The sequence below is a fragment of the Rhincodon typus genome, chromosome 7 (assembly GCF_021869965.1).
Source record: "Rhincodon typus isolate 14 chromosome 7, sRhiTyp1.1, whole genome shotgun sequence".
NCBI classification, from domain to species: domain Eukaryota; kingdom Metazoa; phylum Chordata; class Chondrichthyes; order Orectolobiformes; family Rhincodontidae; genus Rhincodon; species Rhincodon typus.
In genome coordinates this window covers 46,126,243-46,152,699 of record NC_063338.1, presented here as the reverse complement: position 1 = coordinate 46,152,699, position 26,457 = coordinate 46,126,243, and the positions used below count along the sequence as shown (strand labels likewise).

The 26,457-nt window shown below is 39.4% G+C and overlaps 1 protein-coding gene across 1 annotated transcript; it reads right to left on the bottom strand.

Annotated features, from left to right (window-relative positions):
* Positions 1-21,071, bottom strand: bbs5 (Bardet-Biedl syndrome 5). The gene is made up of 12 exons (XM_020535192.2): positions 20,889-21,071; positions 20,260-20,342; positions 12,285-12,350; positions 9,461-9,510; positions 7,372-7,499; positions 6,836-6,971; positions 6,598-6,693; positions 2,784-2,846; positions 2,469-2,603; positions 1,082-1,165; positions 312-335; positions 1-213 (listed from the first exon to the last, which is right to left on the bottom strand). The coding sequence occupies exons 1-12, from the start codon at positions 20,948-20,950 to the stop codon at positions 112-114; spliced, it is 1,029 nt and encodes a 342-aa protein (XP_020390781.1). The 5' UTR covers positions 20,951-21,071; the 3' UTR covers positions 1-111.
* Between the last annotated feature and the right edge of the window lie 5,386 nt (positions 21,072-26,457).

The window sequence follows — 26,457 nt, the reverse complement described above, 5'->3', positions numbered from 1 at the left end:
TTTTTAAAATTGTTGGGTTTTATTTTTGAACAGCAATGATTACTGGAAATTGCATCTCATAGTCACTGTATAATAACTTAAGACAAACTAATACAAAAGTAAACGTGAAGTTCAACCCATCACTTCCCAAAGTCCTTGAAGAGTGAAGCCATCTTTCAATTTTTCAATTGCAATCCCCAGTTCCTCTGAAAAAACTGGCTCACGGTCCTGTTGCTAAAGAAAAAATAAATTTAGTTCCACAAAATGTAACAGAAGCCATAGGCAAAGATGTAATCAGAATATGCAGCTGGCTGATCAGAAGTTAAACATACCTTATTAGTATCTGCGAAGTAAGCCTGGAAAGGAGAATCAAAAATAAATTCACACCAGAAAAGTTTATCATCATAAAATGAAAAATAACCTGCGACCGTGATGTTTTATTCTGAAAAAAAAAGTCTGAAACAACAACTCTTGCTCTGTTTTGCTTTCTACAGATGTTGCAAGATTAGTTGAGTTCTATTTTTATGCCTTCTTTCAGGATGACACCAGAATATTTTCATAAAAGAAAGACAAGGTAAAGAAATATAATAGAACATTGGACATTTCAAACTAAAGTAAACCTATTTTAGAATTTTTTGTTGAAATTGGTATTTGTGTACACACAAGTGGCTGAATTACTTAGATATATATAAAACTCTGATTATGAAACCAATTATGGCTATAAATTAGTAAAGAACACATGCCTGTAGATCACCTGGAACATTCATTATTTTAAATATAAAATGAAGGAAACCATTCTGATGGAAAATAAATACTTATAGTTTTGTGAGCCTGCTTTGACTTATTTGCAAGTGATCTTAATACAGATATCACGTCACACATTTTATGGGATTGCAAACTGAAATACACTTTACTGTAGCAGAAGAGATTCTTTAAAACAAAATCAATAGTATCTAATGTAATTTCCACTCAATACTTTTTCTTTCCATGAAAATAGAACTTTTATTTCAAAAGCACACATTTTAAATTGAATAATAACTTTTCACATACTCTCTGGACTTTTTTGTGTATTGACTACATTTGTTTTTTAATAAACGCTTACCACAAAAGCATCAGTCTGTTCCTCTGGTTCAATTTCAACATCATCTTGAACTTGCTCAACTGTCAGGTCCTCAAGTGGCTGAGGCTATAACAAAACCATTGATACAGTTCATTCAGATCCATGATTGTACCTGCACTGCTTAGGCCTTGAGATATTGACAAATAAATTAGTTAAGTTTTGATTAACTTTATTTGTAATAAATAGATGAAACCCAACCCAACATTAATAAAAGTAACAATGAGCAGTACTATGGCAAACACAGCATTTTTTAAAATGTTATTATTGCAGGTTTACCAAGCAGCAGATTAAATTCACCTTAAGCTATTTGTCACAGTCCGTATGTGGAATGGTCAACAATATGATCTCTGACATCTGTATCTTTCCTGCATATTGGGTGTTAGCTCCCTGCTTTATAATGAGCTTAGATCCTACAACAGGTCAGTTGCAGAGCACAAGACAATGCAGTGCAGAAGCACTTGCTCTTACAGTCTAAGCACTTAATTAGTGCTCCATTAATTTACATTTATGTAAATTAGATTTAAGCATAGAAATATTGGTGCATCAAGACAGTGTTCCAAAAACCCAAGCACTTTTGTAGAACACACTGGATGGTTGCTTCTCTGCTCAGCTATCTGTACGTGTTTTACAGATTTCCATTTAGTTGTTTGGCATCTATTATCCTGTGCTATATCAATGATGTGAGAAAAAGGGAAAGGGAAAGTTACTGGAACTTAACTTCAGCTTTTGAAATTGCAACACAACTGTTCTGTGCGTTTATTTCTCCAGGGACTGGTTATTGTGCCATGTTTTGCAAGAAACAGTGGGTATTTTCTAAGAGTTCCTAGAAATGGCCATGGGTTTGCAAACAGCTTTGCGATTAGCACAGGGATCAAGAAATTCATCCCAATGCAACAGCTCAGTCAGATGTTTCTTCTTAAAAATTACAACTTATTAATTCAAAATGATACCATTATAAGGTTATAATGGGCAAGCCGATGGCCTAGTGGTATTATTGCTGGACTGTTAATCCAGAGGCCCAGGTAATGTTCTGGGGACCAAGGTCTGAATCTTGCCACAGCAGATGGTGGAATTTGAATTCAATTAAAAGCTGAAATTAAGAGTCCGATAAAAGCCATGAATCCATTGTCGATTGTTAAGAAAAACCCATCTGGGTCACTATTGTCCTTCAAGGAGGGAAATTTGCCATCCTTACCATCTGGCATATATGTGACTCCAGACCCACAGTGATGTAGGTGACGCTTACCCATTGTCCAGGCAATTAGGGATGGGAAATAAATGCTGGCCTAGCCAGCGACACCCTCATCCCATCAATGAATGTAATAAACAAAAAAATGAACTGTTTTATTAGTATATAACAAATAATCACCTTTTCCTCCATTTCATATTGAACTCCAAAGATTGGGCAGGCAGAGTAAACTTTATGCAAGGAATTTATCTCCTTTACCGCCTCTTGAAGTTTCTCCACAGGATCAATTTTAAAACCAAGAACATACCCTCCACTCTAAACATAATGAAAAGGACATCACATCAACAATTTTGGTTGTCTACATAACTATATCTAAGCATAATTTTCTTGAAATCTATTGTCAAAAATAAATTTACAGTCACATAGGTGGAGCTGTATTAGCAGTTTATATATTGTAAAACCACAATGACAAAATAAATATTTTAAAAGGTTTACCTGTTGTGAACTTTCAATTACAAGTGCAAGCCCAAATTTTGAGTCCCTGATTTTTATTGATCGCTGGAATGAAAGAAAATCAACTTTGTTAGGCATACTTCATGAGCTAAAATCAGTTAAGAACTCTGCAGACTTTGAACATATTGATCTAATGTTCCACTGATTATCCAAAGGAATGGTTGTATAAATATTATTTAGGATATGGAATACTCTCCACCTAATGCAGAAAACAATATATCTTGACAGGTTTGTTATAATTATTAACCATTTGCATAAATATCAAACAGAGTTTAAAATGTAGAACACATTGATAACTTTAGAACAAACCACATTGAATGAATAACTGTATAAGCATCCTCCCATAAGCAACTGAAGCAGTATGTGCTGTTTTCATAGTTCAAATTCATCAATCAAGATATCGTGGAATCAGTTTCACAGCATGGAAAGAAGTCCTTCAGCCCATCGAGTCCGCATTGGTCATCAAGCACCTATCCACTCAAGTCATGTTACAAGGCCGAAGCCTTGTAAGTTTTGGCTCTTCAAGTGATCACATACTATTTAAAAGTCATGATGGTTCTTTCTTCTATCACTCTTTTAGGCAGTGAGTTCCTGAACCTCTTGGTGAAAGATTACTTCTCTAAAATTCCTGTAAGCTTACTTGATCTTAAATCTATGCCTCCTAGTTACTAACCTCTCCTCTAAGGGGGGAAAAATTCCCTATCGACTGTCTATGTCCCTCAGAACTTTGAAACAGATACCCCCTCAGTCTTCTGTGCTTTAAGGAAACCAACCCAGCCTATCTGATCTCTCTTCGAAGATGAGATGCTCCAGCCCAGGAAACATCTCCTCTGTACCTTCTCGACAGCAATCACATCCTTTCTATGGTGTGGAAACCTGAACTGCACGCTATGAATTGGGTAAATCCGTTAAAAGGAAATAAAGTAGAGAAGCAGTGTCAGATATTTTGGGAGATACTTCATGAACATGACTCAAGAAAGATATATTCCGTTGAGGAATAAAGACTATCAGACTATGTAGATAGGCCAACAAGAGGCGAGGCCACATTGGATTTGGTACTGGGTAATGAACCAGGCCAGGTGTTAGATTTGGAGGTAGGTGAGCACTTTGGTGATAGTGACCACAATTCGGTTACGTTTACTTTAGCGATGGAAAGGGATCGGTATATACCGCAGGGCAAGAGTTATAGCTGGGGGAAAGGCAATTATGAGGCGATGAGGCAAGATTTAGGATGCATAGGATGGAGAAGGAAACTGCAGGGGCTGGGCACAATTGAAATATGGAGCTTGTTCAAGGAACAGCTACTGCGTGTCCTTGAGAAGTATGTACCTGTCAGGCAGGGAGGAAGTGGTGCAGGGAGGAAGTGGTCGAGCGAGGGAACCGTGGTTTACTAAAGAAGTTGAATCTCTTGTCAAGAGGAAGAAGGAGGCTTATGTAGAGATGAGGCGTGAAGGCTCAGTTAGGGCGCTTGAGAGTTACAAGTTAGCCAGGAAGGACCTAAAGAGAGAGCTAAGAAGAGCCAGGAGGGGACATGAGAAGTCTTTAGCAGGTAGGATCAAGGAAAACCCTAAAGCTTTCTATAGGTATGTCAGGAATGAAAGAATGACTAGAGTAAGATTGGAGCCGGTCAAGGACAGTAGTGGGAAGTTGTGCGTGGAGTCCGAAGAGATAGGAGAGGTGCTAAATGAATATTTTTCGTCAGTATTCACACAGGAAAAAGACAATGTAGTCGAGGAGAATACTGTTTTCGTTAGAGAGAAGAAGGTTAAGAGGTGACTTGATAGAGACATACAAGATGATCAGAGGATTAGATAGGGTGGACAGTGGGAGCCTTTTTCCTTGGATGGTGATGGCCAGCACGAGGGGACATAGCTTTAAATTGAGGGGTGATAGATATAGGACAGATGTCAGAGGTAGGTTCTTTACTCAGAGAGTAGTAAGGGCGTGGAATGCCCTGCCTGCAAAAATAGTAGACTCGCCAACTTTAAGGGCATTTAAATGGTCATTGGATAAACATATGGATGATAATGGAATCGTTTAGGTTAGATGGGCTTCAGACTGGTTTCACAGGTCGGCGCAACATCGAGGGCCGAAGGGCCTGTACTGCGCTGTAATGCTCTATGTTCTATGTTCTATGATGCATGTTTTGACTAAGGAATTTAAGGGAAGCATCAAATTGAAAGGAAAAGCACACAATGTTGCCAAGATTGGTGATAGGCTAGAAGATTGGGAACATTTTAGAACAATAAAGGATAACTTAAGGATTAAGGTTATGAGAGAAATATAGCAAATTATATAAAAACAGACAGGAAAAGCGTAAGTATGTTAACAGGAAAAGAATGGCTAAAGTAAACATTAATCCCTTAGAGGTGGGGAGCAATGAAATAACCATTTTGAATAATAACAACATATTTTATATCTGATTTTACAGTACAAAACATAAAACTATCATGAGAATAGTTTAAAACCAAAAGTGCTAAAGGGAGGGCAAGTCTACTAACAGTTGTTATCACCAGAGAACACGTTATAGGAATACTAATAGGACTTGAGGCTCAAGTCTCCTGGAACTGATGATAACTTTTGTGTCTTAAACTGGCTCTGGATAGTAGATGCATTGGGTTTAGCCTTGCAAAATTCCCTAGAATCCAGAAAGGTCTCACTGAATAGGAAAACCACAAATGTAACACCTCACTTCAAGAAAGGAGAGAGGTGGAAAGGAGAGAGCTCTATCGTCCAGTTAGCTTAATGTCTATCATTGGGAAAATGCTAAAATCCATTTTTAAAAAAGAAAAGAGCAAAACAGTTACAAAATAAATACTATCATGCACAGTTAACACTGTTTGTACAAGGGAAGTCATGTTTCTCAAATTTACTGTAGTTCTTTTAAGATGCAACCGAGTGGATGAACGGTACTAGTCAACATAATGTCTTTTGATTTCAAAAGATATTTGGTAAGAGATTATGGTGTTAGGGGGTGATATATTAGCATGGACAGAGAACTGGCTAACTAACAGAAAACAGAAAGTTGGGATAAATGGGTCATTTTCAGCATAGTAAATTATAACCAGTAGAGTGCCAAAGGACATCAGTGTTACGGCCTCAACTATATATAATCTATATTAATGACTTGACTGAAGGCACCAACTGTATTATAACCAAATTTACTGATAATATAAGAATAAATAGGAAAGCAAGTAGTGAGTAAGGTACAAAGAATCTGAAAAGAGATAGAGGTAGATCAAATAAATGTACAAAGATTTAGTACGCGGTGTATAATGTGAAAAATTGAAAGATTGTCCACTTTGGCAGAATAGAAAGCAGAACATTATTTCAACTGAGAGAGATTACTGCAGTCAGAGGGAGCTAGGTGCTCCTTGTACATGAATCATAACAAGTCAGAATGCAGGTATAAGTAATTAGGATTGGATGTCATTTATTACCCATCCCTAATTGTCCGGAGCACAGTTAAGATTCAACCACATTACTTTGGGTCTGGAGTCAGGTAGGGATTGCAGATTTTCTTCCCTGATGGACATTTGTATGACTTTTATGACAATCAACTGTCATTGTCAATAAGCTAGATTTTTAATTCCAGTTTTGTTTTCTGTTCAAATTTCACCACCTACCATGGTGGGATTTGAAGGCAGTTCTTCAGAACATTAGCTTGGGTTCTGGAATACTAGTCCAGATATATTATCACTATGCCATGACCTCCCCTGTATATATATTTATTTATCAGACATTTTGAGAAAGCTTAGACTGCATACAATTATTGGAAAGGAAATCAAAAACTTACAATTTGTAAATAAGGAATGCTAACATTAAAACTATCATTCATATTGGCATGCCATACTATTCGAACATTTGTGATGAAAAAGGTTCCCAAATTGCCCTGTAGAAGAAGAACAAATTGGATTATTATTCAGGCAATAAGGCAACAGAGAACCAAAAGCAAAATGTGCAGATATAAACTAACTATATCCAATGTAGGCACTCTTTACTTTACAAAAGTGAAAAGATATAACATACAGTACCTGATCACTTGATAGATTCCAGACACCATTAATTTTATCATACACCTGTTCCTGGGGTAGGAGTCGTAACTGCTTGTTTTGAATGAGAGCTCCTCTTAATTTAAGATCTCTGTAAATTTTTGATGTTTCATATGCCCTACAAAAAATTGAAGTTGTTGAAAATTCTTAGAAAGAACATTTTTACTGAAGCCAACATTGATTTCTCACTTGTAAGAACTCTCCCAATGTAAACACATTCCTATTTGCCTCCAAGAACTATAATTCTCACACCATTTTTTGTAACTAATTGCTAAGGCTTTCAGAAGCCATTATCATTAAACCCCTTCACAGACATAGACAAAAACCCACATGCAACTAGTTCAATATCCAATCTCTGTAATAAAATTTGTATAAATAACGCATCTTACATTCTAATATTCATAGATAAACAAAATAAACACAAGTGAAAAATTGAATGTTAACTGGATTCAGAAGTTATGTATTGATATATTCTACTTAATTCCATCAAAATTTCATAACTGGTACTGCGATTCTACCTATGCACTGCAATAACTGTGGTGAATAGCCGAGGGCTTCCTGGAACCACACTGGTAAAGATGAACTCAAATCGTGTGTTGTTGCATTTTGTCAGAATGTAAAGAGCTTCAGTTTGGCCCCTAAGTTTCTGTAAAGTTAAATTTTAAAAGTTAGCATACTTAAAAATATTTCTGATAGCTTAGTGAGCAATTGTATTGCCTGGTGTGGTACTGTGTCATCAAGACCTAGGACGTCTGAAATCGAAACCAAGATCTGTGATGAGTTCATTGATCTTAGATTGAAACAAGAACTACATTGTGGTCAAGCCTCACATGTCCTTACCTGATATTTACACACTATTACTTTCTAAATGTCACTGAACACTGATCAGGAGGAGTAGCCACTTAGTATTTTTGATTTCTCGGGCAAACGTCATTGTGGCCAAACGCCAGGTGTACACCACCATTCTATTAGAGAAGATTTCACTCAGTACCATACCAAGCAAAGTCAAACTATTTTCTAAACCTGACACGATTAAGTAGTTAATCACAATTTATTGTGCAAAATAAGCATGTCCAGCATTTATTTAAAAATATGTTGCATTCTGACTAACGCATTTAATTTTCCAAATCAAATAAGTAGATCAAGTGATTCATGACATTTATGCATGCTTAACATGAGCCACCAACAATAATCTTAGAGTTACTTTTTAGCACAGGTGCTGAAAGCTTCAACAAGTGAGTAAATGACTTAATGAGTTCAAATCTAAGCTCAGTTTAACATGAACTCCGAACAAATTACAGTCAAATCAACCTCATGAATTCAAACACTAAACAATGATTTCTAAATGAACTGACGACAAAGGGAGAATCAAGGATCTAACTTTCTATTTGTTCATGGGATGTGGGCATTTATTGCTCATCCCTAACTTGCCTGGTGTAGGTTGGAGTGAGTTGCCTTAGTGAAGCATTGCAGAAATTGACCCAGTGAAGAAACAGCAATATAGTTCCAAATCAGGCTGCTGAGTGGCTGGGAGGGAGACCTGGAGCTATTCACATGCTGCCCCTTGGTACCATTATCTGCAGGTTTGGAGTCAATTTCTATATCTCTGCTGATGACACCTCATCTTTCGTTGCACCCTTGGCAGGAATGTTTCCTAAGTGATGTGGCTATTCACTTTTAAAAATCATCCCTAAACCAATCCATCTTGCTAAGTACATCTCAACCTCTAAAAACTTTCTTAAAATGGATATTTTTCGCATAAGCTTCCAGTTTGTTGTTGCAAGATGAAATGTGGTACAGTGGCATGATGGACTTAATAGTTTCAATCTATATTTGTTATAACTGGGGATTGCTCAAGCAAGTCCTTTCAAACACTGTGGAAATGGATTGGATGAATCCCTTCCTAAAGTTCAGAATCTGAAACTTCAGATATTTTTAATAAAATCTCAACATCATGTTCAGGAACTTCACAGTACTGAAATCATCAAAAGTTACTTTGCCAAGAAATAAAAACAGCCAGAGCTGGAGAAAGAGTTAATGTTTCAGGTTGATGATTCTCATTAGGAGTTTTTCACCTGAAATGTAAGCTTGGTTTCTCTCCACAGGCACTAACTTATCTGATGAGCATTTCAAACATTTTGTGCTGCTATTTTAGGGTTCCAACATCTGCCGCAATAGTTTGCTTTGTAACTTTAAAAAGTGATCATGCAGACTGGTAAGCAAGATAGACACTTCACCATAAAACTCTTTACCTTGATTTTTCTGAGTTTTAGCCAACTATCAGAGGAGGTACGGGTTTGCAACTTAATCAGACAAAATCAGAAGAGAAGACCAAGGGCCCTGGGAAGCCAGAACAATCATGGCCATACAGACAATGAATTGGTGAATGGGAGAAATGAGAATGTGAGATGTAACAGACTGGAACTCATGTTTGGGCTAGACACATGGAAACACCTCCGACACAGTGACATCACAAAATATCTTAAACATTGGCTGGTGTTCCATTCCAGTGATATGTAGAGGGTACACTTTTCAGAAGAGATTATATTTTTCCCTTTATGTAACTTAAACTTCACTTGCTTAAAGAAGCAAATTTTTAAACTTTACCGAATTGGCAGTTCGGGTTGTAATGTTTATAATGCAGTTGTAGCCAACAGCTAAAAGAGAAAAGGACAAAATTAGGAATTTGGATATTTTACATAAGAATCTACAAAACTGGCACAGTATGATGAATAACAGATTCTGACACTTAGAGCTTTAACACATTTCTAAGCCATAATTCTAAGCCCAACAAGTAACAAGCTGTAGACAAACCAAGAAAAGGACTTTTAATAATAGTTTGAATCTCTCTAGCATGCACTTTCCATTTGATTCCTCCAACAACAAGTCTAAATTCTCCACCTCCTGTAATTCTCAAGTCCCATACATCACAAGGTTCAAATATCTTATTTGTTCTTGATTTTCCTGAAAGTTAAAGAAGATTCCACGTTGATATAAAATAATACATTTTTCAGGTTACAGCTCAACAAATAAATCTTAAGGAAAATAAAACAGCATACCTGTACAAATTATCCACTGAAGGAGACTGTCAACATTTTAAATACGTTCTCTTATTGTTCTATTTCCTTGCTCATCAGTTTTTTTTAAGTTTTACTTTCCCTACTTTTGGTCTTATCTCAATAAAGTTAGATTATTTCAGTTTATGCACAGTTTAATCTTTATCATAAGCCTCAAAATGTTGTCGTTGCTATGGATGTGTGTTTTAGTTCACAGGAGATTTGGTCTTCTCATGGAATTCATTTCTAGACACAAAAAGCTAACAAAAACGTTCAACAGAAGTCTGAACCAAAACCCATTCCTATGACAGTAGCAGCTCAGTATTGTGAAAAATTTCTATTATGAACTCATAACACACACAGAAAATCAGAGTTCCAGTACTATCTGTGAAAATGGAGCATTAAACATGTGACTCAATTTTAAAATGATCTGTCTTGTAATTAGGATGCACAATTTGTTTGGAGTTATGAAATCTTCACCTATTAATCTTCATAGCATCACAGAATTCCAAATTTCTGGATTCAGTGATTAGTAATTCTGATTTCTTCCTACTATTATTCCTTCTTTCATTCCAATTTCTTTGATATTATAAAGTTTGTTCTATTCCATATGTTTCTGACCTCATTTTTGAAACATTAGTAATTTGTAAAACAGTATTCAAATCAATGCTCTTCATTTTCGTAAATCCTATCTCACTAATTCTGCATTATTAATTCGGCTTACTAAAATTTCATTCATGGGAGAAGGGCATCATTGGTCAGGCCAGCGTTTATTATTCATCCCTAATGTTCTTGAAAAAGGGGTGGTGAGCTGTCTTCTTGAACTGCTGCAGTATTTAGTGCAAATACTCTCATCATACTGGTAAGGAGGGAGTTTCAGGATTTTGACCTAGTGACAGTGAAAAGAACAGTGGTAAAGTTCCAGGTCAGGAAGGCTTTTTTGAAGGCTTTGAGGAGGAGTTTACAGGCCACAGTGTTCCTGTGTTTGTGCTGTCCTTGACCTTCTACTTGGTAGTGTTAGTGCATTCGGAAGGCGTGGGCTAAGGAGACTTGATTAGTTGTTGCAGTGCATTGTGTAAATGATACACACTGCTGCCACTGTGAGTCAATGGTGGAGTGAGGGAATTTTGAAGATGTTAAACGGGCTGTCAAACAAGCAGGCTGATTCTTCTGGTTGGTCTCTAGCTTCTTGAGTGTTGTTACAGCTGAACTCATCTAAGCAAGTATTCTATCCCACTCTATACTTGAGTCTTGTACATGGTGAACAAGCTTAGGAGGAGACACGAGCTGGGATACCCACTACAAAATTCCCAGCTTCCAATCTGCTCAGTCAAGTTCTGTTTCTGGTGAAAGCTAACATTAAGGGTGTTGATAGTGGTGGATTCAGTGATGGTAATGCCATTGAACATCATGAGGCAATGACTGGATTCTCCCTTGTTATAGATAATCAGTGCCGGACACTTGTGTGGCATGATCATTACTTGTCACTTAACAACCCAAATCTGAATATTGTCTAGGTCTTGCTACCTTTGGACTTGGACTGCTTCAGTATCTACTCATAAATGATGCTGAACATTGTGCAGTTATTAGTGAACATTCCCACCTCTGACATCATGATGGCAGGAAGATCATTGCTGAAGCAGCTGAAGATGTTTGGGCTTAGGACACTACCTTGAGGAACTCCTGTAGTGATGTCCTGTGATTGACCTCCAATAACAATATTTTGGCATTCATAGATTGATTTTTAAAAAATCATTGTTTTTAACACAAGCATAAGAAATAGAAACATTAAGAAATTTTGTTTTGGTTATGTAATCGACTGATACTCTCACAGATAAATCAACATTTAAGAAGACAGCAATGCAGACAGTAAGAAAATTTTAATGAGGAATATCGATATCAATTCCTAATTTGTGGCATGAGAAAATATTTGTTTCCTGATAAAAAGTTTACTTAAAGAATAAAGAACAAATTCTTGTTCAGTGTAGTGGGAAAACTGCATATATCATTACAGTGAAACGATATGAAATTCCTTGATGATGTACAAGGAGGACAGTGGGATTGGTGTAATCCAATTACAGTGAACATTCACTGTTCAAGAATATCCTCACAATTCACAGGAGAATTTAAAAAAATGACAGAATGGAAGACTTTAAAAGCAAATTTGAAGTGGATAATTGTACTTCCTTGCACTTTAAATTATTGCAAGTCATACAACTAATTCTACTACTTAAATACTTCACCAGTGTTTGAAAACTCAAATTATTTGAGGAGTCACAGAGAAATGTTTGTACCCTTTGAGACAGCAGTGGGTTAATCCAGATTAATTCCACAACACTTTTAATACTTAAATCCATTAATATAGCTTTACTTACATAAATTAACCCGTGGAAGAGCCAGTGAATGCCAGATAATTCGCAAATTGGTCACAAGCAATCTACCTAGAAAATAAATAGAATTATGAAAACAAACTTGGTTTAAAAAATATCAAAACTATAATAAAACAATCACACTAATTGCATCATGCGACTTTTCTTCAATTGTTGGAATATCATCAGTTATTTTGTCAAAAACAATGAGTTATTCCCATTAGTAGCAGTTAATACATTCAGTAGTTAATGTCTAAAAATAGCATTCTGACTAAATGGCTGGATGTCTTGACGTAACAGGATAATTTAACGAAAGTTTTTGCCTGATGTCACTATCAGTTTCCATTGTAACTGCTCTTTTCTCCTCTGAGGAATAAAATAAACTCATTTCTAGAGGATAGGATGCCTCTAAAGAAAAATTCTTGTATTGACGCAGCATCTTTCATATTTCCAGGTTATGCTAATGTGCATCATAGCCAATAAATTACTTTTAGGTATTTCTTAAAACAAATACAGCAACCAATTTGCACATGAACAGCAATGAGATGGTTCAACAGGTAATCTTTCAAATGGCATCAATGACTTATACATCAACCTTAGAGTGACAGATGTATAGCATAGAAACAGACCCTTTGGTCCAACTTGTCCATGCTGACTAGATGTCCTAAATTAATCTAGTCCCATTTGCTACCATTTGGCCCATATCTCTCAACCCTTCCTATATATATATCCATCCTGGTGTCTTTTAAATATTGTAATTGTACCAGCCTCTACCACTTCCTCTGGCAGCTCATTCCATACGCACCACAATTCAAGTTTCATACAGGAGCAAGTGTCACTGTCCTATCAGATCAAATACCATGGCTGAAGGATCAGATGTTACAGATCTGTTCTTACAACTCCTGCAGCGTTACTTCTATCCTTTATCTTCCTATATCAAACATACATGTCCCCAGTGACATCATTCGTAAACACAATGTTACTTTCCACACGTGATAATGGGATCCAGTTATGCCTCAAACCCACGTTTCTGTTGAGCCCTCCATTGTCTCTAAATGATCAGACTGCTTATCTGACATCCAGCAGCAAATAAAGAAAATTTCTTCCAATTAAAGACTGAGATGGCAGTCTCTGTTGTCAATCCCCTCCCTCTGGTAGCTATCTGAAGCTGAACCAGGCTGCTTGCAACCTGGATGTTGTATTTGATTGAGATGAGTCTTCAACCACATATCTCATCAATAAAACTGCAGATTTCCACCTCTTAATTATTTTTGAGAAGGTGGTGATGAGCTGCCTTCTTCAACTGCTCCAGATCCCATTGTGTAGGTATACCCACAGTGCTGTAAGGGAAGTAGTTCCAGGATTTTAATTCATTGACAGCCCAAATTTCACTATTCCTCCTATTCATCCTTTGAGGTGATGACAACCAGCTGGGATGTTTGCTGGGTTCCAGTGCTACATGGTTGACTGCAATATGGTACGAATACTTGGCTTGCCAGGTCAGGGGAGCACCTCAGTATCTGGCATTTTGTCCTGCCATCTGATCTCCAGAAGCTTCCAAAGGCAGCTCAAGTGAAAGTGATTGATCTTCTTGGTATGTAACGGGTACAGAGTCCAAATCTCTCATCCATACAGCAGGTCTAAAGCTCCATACACTGGACCAGTCTCCCAGATTTTGACACTGGTTTTGACACTTAATTGAAGGGCCTCAACATCAGCGGAACCAGTCCCAAAACTGGTTCAGAAATAATAGTCAACAATTGGGTGTTGAGATCACAAAAGCTCTAGGAGTGGTGTGCTTGAGAGTACATATTAAATTTGATGCAAATGAAGAAATCATTTGCTGATCAAAGCAAATCCACAGGACATGAGTTAGGAAAGGCCTGTGACTGGGACCAACTAAATAAAATTTACTTTTATCTAGTCTTTATGTTTAATAAAGATCTGCCATTTCAACCAAAGCAAAACAATGAAGATAACTTTGAAATATATATAGCCCTTGATTTCATAAATCTGCCAGACTTGCTGAGTTTTTCCAGAAATTTCTGTTTTTGTTTTTGTTTCTGATTTCCAGCATCTGCAGTTCTTTCTGTGTTTTTCCTCTTTATTTCATGTTTGTTTTAATTTAACATGGAAAATGCTAAAACGTCTGTCTAAACACTGAATTAGAAATGTCTTAAGCGTCCAAATAAAGGCACATTTTCATTTCCCACTAAGTTATACTTAGGCCCAATTTTGTGGTAAGTGGGGAAATTTTGGGTTGTCATTTTTGCCTATTGCACGGTGACATAGGCAAGACTGTTGAAAGATGGCCATCATTTTCCACAGGATTCTGGGTAATCCAAGATGGAGGATGGGAAAAATTGTGGCTATAGGAGCTGCTCCTTTTTTGAGGTATTTTCAGTGTTGGAGCTAATTTCCTTGAATTCTAGGAGCAGTAATTACTGTTTTATAAGCTGTTGTATTGTTTTGGAACTTCAGGAAAAAAAGATCAAAACAATGGCACTTTAAAAAAAGAGGAAGACAGACAAAGGCAGTAGCAGTGACCACATGGGAAGTGATTCAAAAGAAGAAACCTACACTGCTGTGTGACCCAGCACTGAATCCACACAGCTACTGCCTCTTCTATTTGATTTCAAGTATCTCTGGACATCAGCTGACCTTGGAGAAACCTATGCGGGAGAGCTCACAGCAGGGGAGAAGCTAAGTAGCCTTTTAAAATGTAACTTTGCTGTTTATTTTGTAAAGCTACAACAGTGGATAGAGAGGGTTCTTTTTTAATTATGTTTTATTGAGATCTGTCTCTTGATTAAACTTTAAAAATATAAAACATAGGTACTAAATTAGCCTGGAGCAGTGTTTTTTAAGAGTGGTAAGACTGCTATTTTCTGGGTCCGTAGATAGTTAAGGTGCAAAAATGGCCTTTAGTAGAGTGATGTGCTCTTCCTGTCGGATGTGGAAGATTAGGGAGAGTTTCCATGAGGTTGTTGACTTGCTCGTAGAGCTGGTAAGTTTGTTTGCAAACGTTTCATCATCATACTAGATAACATCATCAGTGCATCCAGGAAGGGAAGTCTGTTGTTGTTCTCCTCTTCCCTTGTGAATTTTATGCTGGTGAGGATGTTGTTTATGAGTAGATGGGTTTCCTCCAGTTTAGAGCATTTGACAATCACAAAGGTATCATCCACATTGCAGATCCATAGTTTTGGTTGGATGGTGGGAAGGACTGTCTGTTCCAATCTTTGCATTACAGCTTCCACTATTAATCCTGATATTGGTGATCCCACACGTGTTCTATTGATTTGTCTGTATACGTTGCTGTTGAAGATGAAGTGGATTGTGAGGCACAGATCCAGTAGTTTGAGGATGCCGTCTTTGCTGATGGTGTTGGTGTTGTCGGATGTCCATACGGATCAGGTACTCAACTACAATGGCAATCATCTCAATACCCACAAACGGAGCTGCATCAAAACACTGTTCAAGCTAACCGCAACTTACTGCAGTACCTTGGAGCTACACAAAGCCGAGGAAGAGCACCTATACAGCATCTTTAGAAACAACAGTTACCCAATAAAACGTAGTCCGCCGATTCCCATACAACAGACCACAACATGAAGACACAACATGTCCAGAGACACTAGTTACCCTACCATATATTAAGGACATATCTGAAATGACCACCAAATTACTCTGCAACCCCCCCTCAGGAATTATGGTAGCCCACAAACTAACAGCTTCACAACGACAGCTCCTGATGAGAATAAAGGATCCGACAACCACATCCAACAGAACCAACGTTATTTACAAGACACCATGCAATGACTGCCAAAAACATTACATAGGGCAAACCGGAAGGAAACTAGCCATCATGAAAACCAACACACATGGACAAAAAGGAACACCAATCCAACTGGGTCAACATAGCCATCCTAGGACCAGCCATGCAAAGTCACACACGAGAATTCCTGGAGGCCTGGCACTCAAACCAGAACTCCATTAACAAACATGTAGAACTGGACCCCATATACCAACCACTAAGAAACAAATCCAGAAGTGATGCCACCCACCCCAGCAAACCGAAACACATAAATAGCAAGCGGGACAGAACACCAATACTTCACCAAAGGTGCACTGATGATGTTACCTAGTACAGTCATGAAACATTTGCGTACAAACTTAACAGCTCGGCGAGCAAGTCAATAACTGCATCAACAACCCGAGCTACAAATCTTCCCAAAAACCTTGAAAGTTTCCATATTGTTGATGACTGTGTCCACAGGAAGTATGTTTGGTTGAGAATCCTTTCGGATTGCATGGATCAGTCGGAGCGGTAGTTACAGGCAATGAGGAATTTACAGAAGCTAGGGGATGTGACGGATGGCAGCTGTAGGAAGGGAGAAAAACCACAGATACAGCCAGGTAGATAGGTTACTGACAGGGGGAGGCTGGTAGTACAGGAGTCTCCTGTGGCTATCCCCATGACAAACAAGTACGCTGTTTTGGAAGATGAATGCGTGGCTGAGGAGCTGGTGCACGGAAGAAGGATTAATATTTCTGGATCATTGGAATCTATTCTGAGGTAGAAGTGACCTCTATAAGAAGAACGGATTGCATCTGAATTGGAAGGGGACTAATATGCTGACAGGGAGATTTGCTAGAAGTGCTCGGGAATTTAAACTAGTAAGGGGGACCCAAGGAGATAGTGTGGAAAGAGATCAGTTTGAGACTGGTACAGTTGGGAAAAGGAGTAAATCAAATAGTCAGTGCAGGCAGGAACAAAGCAGAGAACAAGATCGGATTGATAAATTAAACTGCATGTGTTTCGATTCAAGAGGCCTAACAGGCAAGGCAGATGAACTCAGGGCATGGTTGGGAACATGGGACTGGGATATTATAGCAATTACAGGGACGTGTCTCAAGGATGGACAGGACTGGCAGCTTAATGTTCCAGGGTATAGATGCTATAGGAAGGATAGAAAAGGGGGTAAGAGAGGAGCGAGAGTGGCGTTTTTGATTAGGGATAACATTACAGTTGTGCTTAGGGAGGATATTCCTGGGAATACGTCCAGGGAAGTTATTTGGGTGGAACTGAGAAATAAGAAAGGGATGATCACCTTATTGGCATTGTACTATAGACACTCCCAACAGTCAGCAGGAAATTGAGAAACAAATTTGTAAGGAGATCTCAGTTATCTGTAAGAATAATAGGGTGGTTGTGGTAGGGGATTTTAACTTTTCAAATAAAGACTAGGACTGCCATAGTGTTAAAGACTTGGATGGAGAGGAATTTGTTAAGTGTGTACAAGAAAATGTTCTGATTCAGTATGTGGATGTACCGACGAGAGAAGGTGCAAAACTTGACCTACTCCTTAGAAATAAGGCAGGGCAGGTGACTGAGGTGTCAGTGGGGGAGCACTTTGGGGCCACTGACCATAATTCTATTAGTTTCAAAATAGTGATTGAAAAGGATAGACTGGATTTAAAAGTTAAAGTTCTAAATTGGAAGAAGGCCAATTTTGATGGGATTAGGCAAAAGCTTTCAAAAGTTGATTGGGACAGATGTTTACAGGTAAATGGACAGCTGGAAAAGGGGAAGCCTTCAAAATGAGATAACAGAGTCCAGGGACTGTATGTTCCTGTTAGGGTGAAGGGCAAGGCTGGTAGGTGCAAGGAATGCTGGATGACTACAGAAATTGAGGTTTTGGTCAAGAAAAAGAAGGAAGCATATGTCAGGTATAGATGGCAGATATGGAGTGAATCCTTAGAAAACCACAAAGTCAGTAGAAGTATACTTAAAAGGGAAATCAGGAGGGCAAAAAGGGGGCATGAGATAAGTCTTAGCAAATAAGAGTTAAGGAGAATCCAAAGGGTTTTTATAAACACATAAAGGACAAAAGGGTAACTAGTGAGAGGATAGGGCCCCTTAAAGATCAGCAGGGCTACTTATGTGTGGAACTGCAGGAGTTGGAGGAGATACTGAACAAGTATTTTACATCAGCGTATTACTGCGGAGAAGGATATGGAAGATAGAGACTGTGGAGAAATAGATAGCTATATCTTGAAAAATGTCCATATTACACAGGAGATGGTGCTGATGTTTTAAAACACGTAAAGATGGAAAGATCCCCAGGACCTGATCAGATGTACCCTAGAACTCTGTGGGAAGCAAGGGATTGCTGAGCCCCTTGCTGAGATATTTGTATCATCGATAGCCACAGGTGAGGTGCCAGAAGACTGGAGGTTGGCTAACATGGTGCTACTATATAAGAAAGGTGGTAACGAAAAGCCAGAGAACCGGTGAGCCTGACATCAGTGGTGGGCCAGTTGTTGGAGGGAATCCTGACAGATAAGATTTACGTGTATTTGGAAAGTGAAGAACTGATTAGGGAAAATGAACATGGCTTTGTGCGTGGGAAATCATGTCTCACTGAATTGATTGAGTTTTTTGAAGAAGTGACAAAGAGGATTGATGAGGGCAGAGCAGTGGACGTGATCTATACGGACATTAGTCAAGGTGTTCAACGAGGTTTCTCATGGTAGACTAGTTAGCAAGGTTAGATCACATGGAATACAGGAGAACTAGCCATTTGGATACAGAACTGGTTTGAAGGTATTAGACACAGGGTGGTGGTGGAGGGTTGCTTTTCACACTGGAGGCCTGTGACCAATAGTGTGCCACAAGGATCGATGCAGGGTCCATTGCTTTCCGTCATAGTTATAAATGATTTGGATGTGAACATATGGTTAGTAAGTTTGCAGATGACACCAAAGTTGGAGGTGTGGTTCACAGTGAAGAAGGTTACCTCAGAGTACAATGGGACCTTGATCAGATGGGCCATTGGGCTGAGAAATGGCAGACAGAGTTTGATTTAGATAAGTGTGAGGTTCTGCATTTTGGAAAGGCAAATCAGGGCAGGTCTTACACACTTCATGGTAAGGTCCTAGGCAGTGTTGCTGAACAAAGAGACTTTGGAGTGCAGGTTCATAGTTCCCTTAAAGTAGAGTCGCAGGTAGATAGAACAATGAAGAAGGCATTTGGTATGGTTGCCTTTATTGGACGGTGCATTGAGTATAGGAATTGGAAGGTCATGTTGCAGCTGTACAGGGCATTGGTTAGGCTACTTTTGGAATACTGAGTACAATTCTGGTCACCCTGCCATAGGAACAATGATGTGAAACTTGAAAGGTTCAGAAAAGATTTACAAGAACGTTGCCAGGGTTGGAGGGTTTGACCTATAGGGACAGGCTGAATAGGCTGGGGTTATTTTCCCTGGAGTGTCAAAGGCTGAGGGGTGACCTTATAGAGGTTTACAAAATCATGAGGGGCATGGATAGATAAATAGACAAGGTCTTTTCCCCAGGATGGGGGAGACCAATACTGGAGAGCATAGGTTCAAGATGAGTCGGGAAAGATTTTAAAGGGACCTAAGGGGCAACTTTTTCATGCAGAGGGTTGAGCGTGTATGGAATAAGTTGCCAGAGGAATTGGTGGAGGCTGGTACAATTACAACATTTCAAAGGCATCTGGATGGGTATATGAATCGGAAGGGTTTAGAGGGATATGGGCAAAATGCTGGCAAATTGGACTAGATTTATCTGGGATATCTGGTTGGCATGGACGAGTTGGACTAAAGGGTCTGTTTCCATGCTGTACATCTTTTACGACTTCTCAACAGGGAGCATATTAAAGCTGTTTTTGAAAAACCTACTTTAATGATATTTCATAAGCTTATTCTCTTAACCAAAGAATTTTTTTTATATTTTATGACGATTATGTAGTCACAACTACAGGACCAAAATTCCAAGTAGATGGGGAAATTTTTTTTCTTTGCTTCATTAGCTAGGAAGACATAGGTCCAGTGGGCCAAAAGATTTCCTTCTCCTGTTTTATACTTTCAATGACTTTAAAGTCAATATCTCCTACCAACGACATAATTGTGGTAATTTATATAATGTAATTCAGTACCGGATTAGTTTCTACCTTTATCCCCGTTATTTCCTTTAGTATCTTCGATGGAGTCCAAGCAGTCAATTAGGACCTCTCCAGGTCTCATTTTCATTTGTCTAAAAACAAACACAACATCACCACCCAATATGGGCAAGTCAGTCAATCTACAGACACATTATCATTCCAAAGTGACAGTCCTGATTTATCGCAAACGGCAAGGGATAAACAATTTGGTTCTCTGGTAAAATCATCGAGCTGAAACTTTCATCTGTCTTCTTTCTCTTCACTGATAATGCCAGAGGTGTCGAGAATTTCTCAGCATTTATTATTATCTGAAACATACTCAGAAACAAAAAAATTGTTGGGAGAAATTCAGCAAATCTGGCAGCATCTATGCAGGGAAAACAGAGTTAAAGTTTCCAGTCCAATAAACCGTCTTCAGAATTTGGTCACCGGACGGTTGAGTTTGGGTTAGATGAGATTGATCTCCTCGATTTTATTGTGGGTGCCGCATTTGATGTGACTTTCTGCAGTCAGTGTTAGTTTCATCGACATTTAATATAGCGCCGGGGGTTAGAGACCAAGGAATGTGAACAGAGCGGCCTCCATTTTATGTCTCACTCTCATACCGGTCAACACCAGAGAACGCTACAGATACTCACTGAGGCGAAATGTCAAACCTAACATCCCTATCCTCCCAAAGCGCGTCCAGAACGGGAACCATCACTTCAGCTACCCGAGGCCCAGATCGGCCTCGCTCGCCAGGTACTGCCTCAGACCTCACTCAGCCCAGGTCAGTCACCTCGGCAACCGAGCAACAACGTCAACTCCGGCAGCAGGTACGGGTCACAGCGCCGCCACTGATCGAAGGCGGGACTACAGCATAGCGCCGCCACTGACCGAAGGCGGGACTGCAGCATCGCGCCGCCACTGACCGAAGGCGGGACTGCAGTGCAGCATAAAAACCGGAGGAAGCAACACCTGGACTTCCCAGAATCTGAGATAAGAAGGTGTAGAGCTGGATGAACACAGCAGGCTAAGCAGCATCAGAGGAGCAGGAAAGCTGACGTTTCGGGCCTAGACCCTTCTTGCTCACAATGTGGTCTCTACATTGGGGAAACAAAGTGTAGACTGGGTGACCACTTCGCAGAACATCTACGTTCTGGTCGCAAAAAAGACCCCGAACTACCTGTTGCCTGCCACTTTAACGCACCAGCCTGTTCCCTGGCCAGCATCTCTGTCTCTGGCTTGCTGCAGTGTCCCAGGGAAGCTCAACGCAAGCTGGAAGAAAAATACCTCATTTTCTGCTTGGGGACCCGGCAACCCTCTGGACTCAATATCAAATTCAAAAATTTTAGGGCCTAAACTCTCCCATGTCCCAGCCCTGTGCTCCACAAAACCAGGTCTTGTTATCACATAGCCTGCCATTATACACTATCAATTGTTGGTCACTAACAGTCCCCACTGACAACTATTCCTAGCCAGATCATTATCAACTCCTTTGTCTATCCAACTGTTTTTCTCTCTTTTTGGGCTCTAGCTATTATTTACTCCCTACCCCATCCCTCTCCCTATTTTCTGCACGTAAACCAACGTTTTCCCAGCTACAAGATAGTAAGAACTGCAGATGCTGGAGTCAGAGATAACACAGTTTCGAGCTGGAGGAATACAGCAGGCCAAGCAGCATCAGAGGAGCAGGAAAGTTGACCTGAAATGTCAACTTTCCTGCTCCTTTGAGGCTGCCTGGCCAGCTGTGTTCCTCCAGCTCCACACTGTGTTTTCCCAGCTGCCATCAGTTCTGAGGAAGGGTCACCGGACCTGAAATGTTAACTCTGATTTTTTTCTTCACAGATGCTGAGCTTCCAGCAACTTCTGTTTTGTTACTGTAGCACAACAATTGTCTATACCAGCACTGTGCTCAATTTAGAGGTGGTAGTAAGAGGAGGTGGCATAGAGGAAGACTGAATCCATCAACAGGTCTTTTGGACTGAAAATATCAACTCTTTCTCTCTCTCCCCAGATGCTGACAGACCAGCATTTTCTGTTGGTTTCAGATTTCTAACATTCATGATATTTTGCTTTTCTTACACCTATCGAGTCTGGTGGTGTTCTCAGCATAACCAGCCAACTTTAATCCAATTTTCCTGATCACTCTACATGTTTTTAATATGTATTAAATTTCCTCTTAAGAGTTTTGATGTCGAAAGTTGCTAATGCTTCACCTGATGAAGGAGCAGTGCTCGAAAACTTGTGATTTAAAAAAAACCTGTTGGTCTATAACCTGGTGTCATGCGACTTCAGATCTTGTCCACCCCAGACTAACACTGGCATCTCCACATCATGGCTAGTGCTTCTGATCAACTTCTGCTTTCCATTAAGCAGCTCTACAGGTCTTATTTGCATGTGTTATCCCTTTGTTCTGGTAGTACTAAAAGCAGATACAGATCTTTAAGGAGTGAAGTATCTCTGGCAGCAGGAAAAAAAACTTGGAAATGACTGGTACTAGTCCGAACTAGAGTTCCATTTATCACAATAATAAAAGCATAAATGCTGGAGAAATCTACCAGTTTGGTAGCATGGGGAGAGAGAAACTGTTAACGTTTCAAGCCCAATGACTTCTTTGGAACTGAAGACAGCTGGAAAATGGTGGTTTTCATTGCTATTGGCAAAAGTGAGGTGGATCGGGGAGGAGAACTGCGAGTGGAACATTTGGTGAAGGCTCCCAGAGTAAAAACAAAGGGAGTTCAAAGTGCGGCAAGGGAGAGAGAGATGTTAAATAGGTCTTAATGAGAAATTTAAATAGGAGAAAATAGGTTTGCAATGTGGTGGGGGGGTGTGGTGTGAAAATTGAAATGGAGGACAGCGTTCATGCTTTGAATTTGTTGAACTCAATGTTGGGTCATGAATGCTGTAAAGTGCTCTGGAAGAAAATGTGGTGCTGAAGTGGGTTCCAAGGATGAGTCTTTGGACTCAAAGTATTGACACTATTTCTCTTTCCATAGCTACTGTCAGATATTCTGAGATGAACCAAATTTTTTTTGTTCCAGCATCTGCAGTATTTTGTTTTTACTTGCAGTTCCTTTAGCTTTATCCTAGGATGGGAAGATGTTTTATTAAAATGGCAAGCAACTGGAAAATCAGGATCATTGTTATGGATAGAGTGGAGGTGTTCTGCAAAGAGGTCACTAAGCCTGTATTTGGTCTTCCCAACATAAAAGAGTCAGCATTGTGAGCAGCGAAAAAAGCCACCCAAGTAGATAGGGTGTTAAAGAAAGCATGGCATGCTTGCCTTTATTGGTCAGTGAATTGAGTACAAGAATCAGGGTGTCATGTTGCAGCTTTATATGACTTTGGTCAGGCCACACATAGAGTATTGCGTTCAACTCTGGTCGCCACATTTCAGGAAGAATGTGGAGGCTTTGAACAGGGTGCAGAAGAGGTTTACCAGGATCCTGCCTGGATTAGAGGGTATGAGCTATAAGGAGAGGCTAGAAAAACTCGGTTTGTTTTCTCTGGAGTGGCAGACGCTGAGGGGAGACCTGATAGAAATCTATAAAATTATGAGATGCACAGATAGGATTGACCATCAGAATCTTTTTCCCAGAGTTGCAAAGTCTAATATAAGGGCGTATGCATTTAAGGTGAGAGGGGGAAAGCTCAAACGAGATGTGAGGGGCAAGTTTTTTACACAGAGAGTGGTAGGAGTCTGGAACTTGCAGCCAAGGGTGATGTTGAAGGAGGCAGATAAGGTAGGGGCATTTAAGGGATTTTTAGATAAGCACATGAATATGCAAGGAATGGAGGGATATTGACCAAGGGCAGGCAGAAGGGATCAGTTTAATTTGGCGTCATGTTCAACACAACATTGTGAGCTGAAGGGCCCATTCCTATGCTGTACTGTTCTATGTTCTATGATTGAAAGAAATACAAGTAAACTGTTTATTCTGCAAGGTAATTTAAGATCTTGGACAGTAAGGAGGGAGGAAATAAAAGGGCAACTATTACACCTGCTACAAGGTAATGTGGGATGGGAAAGGGGTAGTGAGGTAATGGTGGAGTATGTGTGTTCAGTCCAACAAAATAAAAAAAGAGCTGGTTCTTGGAAATGAGGTTGACCAAGTGGGTAAAGTGTCGGACGGGGATCATTTAGGAGAAAGTGATAATTGTATCGTAAGGCTCAGGATGATGGAGAAGAATGACAAACCTCAATCCAGAGTGAAAAAAGAATTCAATTGACAGAGAGCAGAATTTAATGGGGCAAAGATGGAGCAAGTCAGGTTCAACTGGATTGGGAGGTTGGTGGGCAAACTGTAGCTGAATAATGAAGAGGAAATGGTTTGGGCACAGTTGCGGTATGTTTCTTCAAATGGGAAAGGTAGGGCAAACAAATCCAGAGGTCCATGGATTTCAAAGGGGGTAGAAATTAAGGCAAGGAAGAAAAAGTATGCTTAACAGGAGTCAGGTAGAAAATACAATTGAGAACCAAGAGGAAAATAGAAGGCTGAGGATAGGTGAAAAAGCAAATAAGAAAAGGTTAGGAACTATGAGAAAAAAAATTGGCACCCTGCATAGAGGGGTGTCCCAAAGTCTCCTATTGACATAATTAGTAAAATAGTGGTATAAAAGGACTTAGCCAATTAGAGATCAGAAAGGGGATTGACCTATAGAGACAGTGAGCAATACGGAGATTTAAAATGAATACTTTGCATCTGCCTTTACCAGAGAGGGAGATGTTACCTAGACCATGATGACTGAGGAGGAGACTCTGTTCACTAGAAGGATTCAAAATTAACCAGAAAAAGATATTGTTGGTATTAAAATTATGACAAGGCAATGGAACCTGATGAGATGCATCAAAGGATGTTGAAGGAACTGGGAGTGGAGGTTGCAGGGGCACTGGCCATAACCTTTCAATCTTCCCCCGACGTGTGAGAGGTGCCAGAAAACAGGAAAATTGCAAAAATTATGGCCTTGTTCAAGAAAAGTTGTAATGATGAGCCCACCAATTACCAACCAGTCAGTTTAACTTCAGTGGTGGGGAGCTTCTGGAAACAATTATTTGGGCTGGAATTAGTAGTCACTGAATAAAGGGTGGGCTGATTCGGAAAAGTCAGCAAGGATTTCTAAAGGGAAAATCATATTTAACTAATTTGCCACAGTTTTTTTGAAGAGATAACTGAAATAATCAATGAGATTAACACAATCAATGTGGTATACATGAACTTTCAGAAACCATTTGATACAGTACTGCACAACAGATTTGCGAGGAAAGTTATAGGTCATAGAATGAAAAGGTCAGTAGTAACATGAATATAAACTTGGCTGAGTGATAAGAAACAGAAAGTACTGTCTTGATATTTTTCAGGGTGGAAGAAATGTTGTAATGGAATATCCCTGGGGTTGCTATTAGATCCATGTTTTTCCTGACTTATGTTAATGCTCTGGATCTTGGAATGCAGGAGAAAATTTCAAGGTTTTGAGATGACATGAAAGTCAGAAAAATTATAAACCAAGAACGACTGTGTAGAACATCAAAAGGACATTGATATGTTGGTGAAATGGATGGATAGATGGCAGGTGGGGTTCAATACGGAGAAGTGAGAGATTATGTATTTTGGTAGAATGAACATTGAAAGACAATGTAAATTAAGAGTTACAATTCTAAAGGGGACACAGGAGCAGAGGGAATACAATGTGGAGCTGGAGGAACACAGCACGCCAGGCAGCATCAGAGGAGCAGGAAAGTTGACGTTTCGGGTTGGGACCCTTCTTCAGAGGGCAGGATGAAAGGGACCTCGGTGCATATGTGAACAGATCAATGAATGTGGCAATACAGGTGGAGAAAGCAATTAATAAAGCATACAGTTTCCTGAGCTTTATTAACAGCAGCATAGAGCAAAAGAGCTCGGAGATAAGGTTGAACTTATTAGGCACTTGTTAGACTTCAGCTGGAGTATTGTGTACAGTTGTGAGTGCCACATTATAGGAAAAATATGAATGCATTGAAAAGAATTCAGAAGCAACTTACAAGAATGGTTTCAGGAATGAGAAATCTCAATAATGAGGATAGATTGAAGAATTTGGGACTGTTCTCATTGGATAGAAGCAAAGAGCAGATCAGATAAAAGTTTTCAAAATGATGAGTGAGCTGGATAGAGTTGATACGGAAAACTACTCCTGCTTACAAAGGGATCAAGAATCAGAGGGCACAGACCTCAAGTGATTTGCAAA